The 6,850-nt window shown below is 41.2% G+C and overlaps 1 protein-coding gene across 1 annotated transcript; it reads left to right on the top strand.

Moving 5' to 3' along the window:
* The first annotated feature begins 1,969 nt into the window (after positions 1 to 1,969).
* LOC102029542 (olfactory receptor 5B2-like) lies at positions 1,970 to 2,917 on the top strand. Its single transcript, XM_005408032.2, has one exon. It carries the CDS (start codon positions 1,970 to 1,972, stop codon positions 2,915 to 2,917), a length of 948 nt encoding a protein of 315 aa, XP_005408089.2.
* Positions 2,918 to 6,850: the final 3,933 nt, after the last annotated feature.

Genomic DNA, 6,850 nt, shown 5'->3' with positions numbered 1-6,850 from the left:
GCTAAGTAATTCTCATGTCAAACCATTACTCGCTGAATACTTTACCAGGTCTGACTAGGTATTTAACACAGATTTTGAAAACTGAGGAGGCTGTCTCACAATGAGATTATATAAAGAGGTATACATTTCCCTTGCAGAAATCATGCAATAAAAAATGACATCTCAAAATTTATGTCTATTGTTATCGCTAGAGCTTAACTCCAAATTTTTTGTTGTGTATATTTGCAAAAGTGGCACCTTTGCTTAGAAAATGTTGAATTTACATTACAAAGTAATCCACAGAAGTTTCTTTAGTGTTGTGGTCCAAATAATATTGTCGGGTTTCTTTTGGGGTGTGTGTGTGTGTGTGTGTGTGTGTGTGTGTGTGTGTTTTCCCCCAGCAATTGTATATACTACCACTATCAATAATAATAATACTTATTACGTAGGAATAATGCCTATAATTTATTATATGTTGTGTATTAGGAGATATTCTGAATGATTAAACATATCAACTCATTGCATTCTCCAGACAGCCTGTGAGATACTATTAATATGGAGTGTCTTGTCTAAGGTTACCCAAACAATCAGTGGAAGTGTCAGGATTTAAATGTAGATAGATCATTACCAGAGACTATGTTCTTTTCTTCTACAATGTGCTGCCTCTCCTAATACCTGTATGGTATCACATCACCTCTCTGTTTTGTGATATTGGGAATTGATTGGACCCAGACACTTCATATTAAGTTACATCTCCAGCCATTAAAAGATTGTTTTCAGTTTTTAAATTTTCAGACAGGATTTATCTGAGTAACTAGGGCATACTCAAACTTGTGATTCTCTTGCCTCAGCTTCCCAGATTGCTGTGATTACAGGTGTGTGCCACCATGCCTTTGTAAACTGCTGTAAGAGGCTTATAGTAAAAGTAGTATTATGGCTTGTGTCTGGATGTCCCCCCAAAGCCTCATGAAGTCATGGGGGGCGGGCTTTTTAGAGGTGGCTGGATCTAGAGTTTGTGATTGATTCATGGTCTGATGCTGGGATTAAGAATGTGAGTGCTACACCCTCTGTAGGGTGGCTTGCCTGCAACAAGACAGAAAGAGTCCTGTTTCTTGCTTGTTGCTTTTGCTGTTTTCCACCAGCATGGACTGTTGCCCTCTGCCAGGCCACTGTAGCTTGACAGCCAGCCGATCATGGTCTGAAACCTCCACAGACTGTGAGGCAAATAAACATTTCCTCCCTTAACGTATGGGTGTTGGGTATTTTTGTTTCAGCAATGAGGAAAGTAACTAGGACAAGTAGGAAACACAATGCTCACTTTATTTTTTCAGATGAATAGGTTAAGTTTCAGGGATGCTTTGTGTTGTTGTCCAAGAAGATAAATAAGGATGAGCATGTTCCTTCCATCGTTCTGTGCTGCTTCTCTGGAGAGCGAGAGTAAGGCTCAGGCTGAACAGTGCCGTGTTCCCTGGAGGGGCCCTGGCCTTGGGGTTTTTGCACTTTTTTGGTGAGTCCTTCAAGGAGCGTTTTCTCGGAGAAGTGAAAGGGGAATTGTCTTTCCTTCGATCTTAAATGGGTCACAACTGCCTGGATGATAATCTCATATTTGACAGCATTTCACATCTGGAAAAGCAAGGATGTAACATCATTCCAGTCCGTTATCTGAAAGCACAGCTGGGAAGATGAGCTGGGATAATATTTATTTGTTTCAGCCTGCTTGATACATGGTGCTTAGTTAGTGTACATGTTGTCCAGTTCTGGACGGTTTAATGTACAAGGAAACACAAACTTTCAACCCACGTGAAAATATGCAATAGCTGAAAATTCAATGGTCCTTTGGAATATCTGAGTGAGGCTGGGAACTCGCAGTTACCACACAAACTTTGACAGATGGAGGCCTGAATATCATCTAAGAGTGTGTTATGGGTCATTTACTATGCATGTCATTTGTCCATTCTGCTTTATTCCCACAGTAAAACACAGTTTCAATATGGCACTCATGGAGAACAGTACTGAGGTGGATGGTTTCAGACTTCTGGGACTGACTGGCATCCCGGAGCTACAAGTCCCCCTCTTCATAATGTTCACCCTCATCTATCTCATCACTGTCCTTGGGAACCTGGGCATGGTCACACTGATCCTGCTGGACTCCCGTCTGCACACTCCCATGTATTTTTTCCTCAGCAACCTCTCCCTGGTGGACTGCGTTTACTCCTTGGCTGTGACTCCCAAGGTGATGGCTGGGCTCCTCACAGGGGATCAAGTTATCTCCTACAGGGGCTGTGCTGCTCAGATGTTTTTCTTTGTGGCTTTTGCCAGTGTTGACTGCTTCCTACTTGCTGCCATGGCCTATGACCGCTATGTGGCAGTCTGCAAGCCCTTACGGTACACCACCACGATGACTGCGAGTGTGTGTGCTCACATGGTGCTCGGCTGCTACGCCTGGGGCGTGGTGGAATCCGCCATCCACACTGGGCTTGCCTTCTCCCTCACCTTCTGTCAGACGAACGTGGTCCATCACTTTTTCTGTGATATCCTCCCAATCCTGGCGCTTTCCTGCTCTGCCATCTACGTGAATGAAGTTGTGCTCTTTATCTTAGCAGCATTCAATGTCTCCTTGGCCCTGGTGGTGATCTTGACCTCCTACTTGTTCGTACTCATTGCCATTCTGAGGATGCACTCTGCAGAAGGGCGGAAGAAAGCCTTCTCCACCTGTGCCTCCCACCTCACCGCGGTGTCCATCTTCTACGGGACCGTCATCTTCATGTACCTGCAGCCCAGCTCCACTCACTCCATGGACAATGACCAAATGGCCTCTGTGTTCTACACAGTCATAGTTCCTATGTTGAACCCGATTGTCTACAGTTTAAGGAATGGAGAGGTTAACAATGCTCTCAAGAAAGCCGTGGAAAAGTCTAAGACTCTGCTTAGCACATAATTTGAATTAGGGAGATTGTACAAGCTGCATAGTTAATCAATTATCCACTACTGTGCAACAAACTAACCCAAATTTAGGGTCTTAACACAATGGTTTTTGTCTATCATACCTTTATGGCCAGGGAAGTTCCTTTGCTGTTTGCTTCTGGGCTTACTCATGATGTGCATAGGTTCTTGAAGGGCAGCTAAGCTGGAAGGTCTAAGGTGGTCTCATTTATATTTATGGATATTGTTGCAGGAGATTCACTAGGTCACTTTGGTTCCTTTCCCCACCACCATATTTTATCCTCCAGAGGCTGGACTGGCCTTTACATATAACATCTTCAGGCCAGTATTCTCACAGCCTAAAAGAAACACAGAAAATCTTCCTAAAGTTCCATAAATACACAGTAGTACCTTTTTTTTTCTTTTTCTTTTTTTTTTTTAATTTGGTACCAGGAATCGAACTCAGGACCTTGTACTTGCCAGGCAGGCATTTACGCCACTGAGCTATATCCCCAGCCCCCAATCTTCCTAAAGTTAACTCATTCATTTATTCCACCACACCATGAGAACAAATGCAAGTGAAAATCCTGACCCCGAGTAGGGATGAAGAAGGACACACCACCTCTCAAGGAAAGGGGATACCAAGAATTTGTGGCTCTAGGGGTGATCCCACACAATGAGAAATTAGGCAAAACTGCTACAATAAGCAAAATATAACAACACAAATAACAATGTATTTCTCCAAAGCAGTAGCTAATGTAGCTGTGTGAAAATGAAGCATCTAGACTGCTGTGCTATCACAGTGGGGGTCCTTGCACACTCTTTCTATCACCTCCCAGAGCATTAAGAAAACTTTTGTTATCATCAGTATCTCACCTGGAGGATGGGGGAAAGAGATGGAAGATAAACAATTTCTTTTCTAGCAAGTGATGCAGTAGCTGTGTTCATTACTTTCTGGAACATTCTATTATCAAGAATTTGGTCATACGGCCACAACCATCTACAAAGCCAACTTTTGAATTGAATCTCTAGCCGAGTGGCAGTGTTCCTAACTGAAATCTCAATACTCTGGAAGAAAAAGAGAATAGGGTTGCTGTGGGTGGTGGGAGGGAGAGAAAGACAGAAGTCTGACAGGGAATTTGCACCTGAATCTGAATTTTAGATTTGTTTCCAAAAGTCAGTCTCTAGCTTAGTTGTTTCCCCTCCTGAAAACACTCTTCTTTGACGTTACATTAATTCTTTACTAAAATCTCCTTGCTCATCAATCCATTCAGATAGCTGTTCTAAATAATTCCTTGTCCTCCTTTATCTTTGTCATAGAATTTAAGTAAGTTTTGGAAATTATATACCATTTTAATTCCTTAATTTCTAATTCTGTGAATTATATGTAGTGTTACATATATACCCTAGACTCTAATTTAGCTAGATTATTCTAACATATTTGAAAGGTGGAGATTTGTGGATTGCTCATGTCTTAGCTACCAAGTGTGAGGAAACAGTAACCTCAGTGCCCACATAACTAGAAGGGTCAGTGACCGCTGTGTGAGCTGTGGACGGGTCTGGCAGTAGGTTTGCAGTGGACGGATGTCACGAGTTTCATTCTAAACAAGCAAAACATGACGTATCCCTTGGAAATCACGGTAAAAATCTAGCCCTAAAAGGAACAAATTCGGAGTTGTCAGTGTGAGGATGGTGTTTAATGCCATGAGAATGGGTGCTATCTATAAGGGGACACGGGTGGAAGAGAAGTGTCTGAAGGGCTGAGACTGGGGACTTTCTCAGCAAGAGGTCAGACGGATCAGCTGCCAGGAAAGCAGGCGGCATCTGTCTTCAAAAGTAAGTAATGAGACATCTCTCAGGAGAGGCCATGTGTTTGGAAGTTGTTGATATCAAGACTGAGAACTGACCACAGGCTATATATAGCCATACGAAGTTGATAAATGACTTTGAGGAGTTTTGTTGAATTGTAGGGGTAAAAATTTCATTAAATCTATACTCTATCTACAGTGTAGTCAGTGATTATTACTATACACAATCTGCATAATAGAGTTAACAAATTTGCACTTTTATACTTTTGCCTGAGCAGCTGGAGTTAGTTGAGGCCGTCAGTTTCAGGAAACGGGCAGACCCCTGTCAACACGATGTGATTTTGAAGAGAGATGGCCGGTAAGACACATTTTAGCAGAACGATTTATTTATCTTTGGAGGTGAAGCCATGTGGGAACAGGAAGAGACCATACCCAGGAGCTGGTGTCATAAAGAACTGAGATAAAGGCAGGAATTTGGAACAAAAATTGAGAGATAAACAGAGGGGAAGAGGAAGGGGAAAAAAGAAGAACTAATATCTAGAATTAGTAACTAAATTCAGTAGTGTAGCAGGATACAAAGTCAACACTCAAAAATCAATAACACTCCTCTAAACAAATGACAAACTCACTGACAGAGACATTTGGGAAAAAACATTTTTCACAATAGCATCCCAAACAGTGAAACATAGTATAATAAAATTGAAAGGGATCAAATGTATACATACTAAAATAGAAACACTTAATATGCTGGAAGATAGTATTGGTAAAACTCTTGAGGAAATAGGTATAGGCAGAGAGACTTTATGAACAAAAAACTGACTGCATAGGAAATATGATAAAGAATCAACAACTGGGATCTCATCTTATTAAAAAGTTTTTGTGCAGCAGGAGAAATCATGAATAGAGTGCAGAGATAACCCACTGTGTGAGAAATGAATTTTACCAGTTATTTCTCAAACAAAAGACAATGATCTAGAATATATGAAGCACTCAAAAAAAATCAGACCCCTCAAAATTTAAAGACCCAATCCCAAAATGGGCATCTGAAATGAATACACGCTTCTCAGATGCAGAAGGAGAAAGAGCCAATAAATATATGAAAAAATGTTCAACATCACTGGCCATTCAAGGGATGCAAATTAAAACACTGAGATTCCATCTCTCTCCAGAAAGAATGGCTATTATCAAGAAATCAACCAATAATAAATGCTGGTGTGGCTGTGGGAAAGAGGAACCCTTCTCCACTGTTCCTGGAAGTGTAGATTGGTGCAACGGCTGTGGAAATTTCCCAGAAAACTAAAACTAGAGGTTCTGTTTGACCCAGCTGTTCCCCTTCTTAGTATCTTCCCCAAAGAATTAAAAGGATCACACCACAGGGACATATGCACACCCATGTTGACAGCAGCACAATTTGTAACAGTTAAATCCTGAAAATAGCCCATATGCCCATCAACAGGTGAATGGATAAAGACAATGTGATTTTTATATACAATGGAATACTACTCTGCCATAAAGGATAAATTTGAGACACTTTTAGGTAAATGGATGCACCTTGAGACCATACTTTTAAGAGAAATAAATCGGACACACATGTTTAAATATCACATTGTTTCTCTTGTGTGACGAGAACTCCCCTACACATACAGCCCCCATGGGGTCTGTGTATTATTTTTTTCTATTGCAATCTCCACTCCAGCCTCTACTGTGCTCCAATATCTTTCCTAAAGATGTGGAATCTACTTATCCAATGAGGTTAAGGAATTTGCTCAAGGTCATATAACTTCCAAGAAGAAATCTGGGATGGAACTGAAGTAGCCTGATTTCAGGAATATCCTTTCACCTGTGTTGGTATATTATTAAATAGAGGGCCAGGGATATAGCTCCGTGGCACAAGCACCTGCCTGGTAAGTGCAAGGTCCTGAGTTGGATTCCTGGTACAAAATATCTATATCTATATCTATCTATCTATCTATCTATCTATCTATCTATCTATCTATATACAGTCAAAATTTTAGGGCCAGAGATATAGCTCAGTGGCACAGTGCCTGCGTGGAAAGCTCAAGTTTGTGAGTTCAATTCCCAGTACCACAAAAAAGGGAAAAGAAAGAGTGGGAAATTCGTACTCTATGTTTATTTAGTCC

Source organism: Chinchilla lanigera, unplaced genomic scaffold (genome assembly GCF_000276665.1).
Source record: "Chinchilla lanigera isolate Chin_1 unplaced genomic scaffold, ChiLan1.0 scaffold00110, whole genome shotgun sequence".
NCBI lineage: Eukaryota > Metazoa > Chordata > Mammalia > Rodentia > Chinchillidae > Chinchilla > Chinchilla lanigera.
Note: the sequence above shows the minus strand (reverse complement) of the source record. Positions and strands in the feature narration are given on the sequence as shown.

Coding starts and splice junctions, on each gene's coding strand:
- LOC102029542 (XM_005408032.2), top strand. CDS start 1,970: ATGGCACTCATGGAGAACAGTACTGAGGTGGATGGTTTCAGACTTCTG.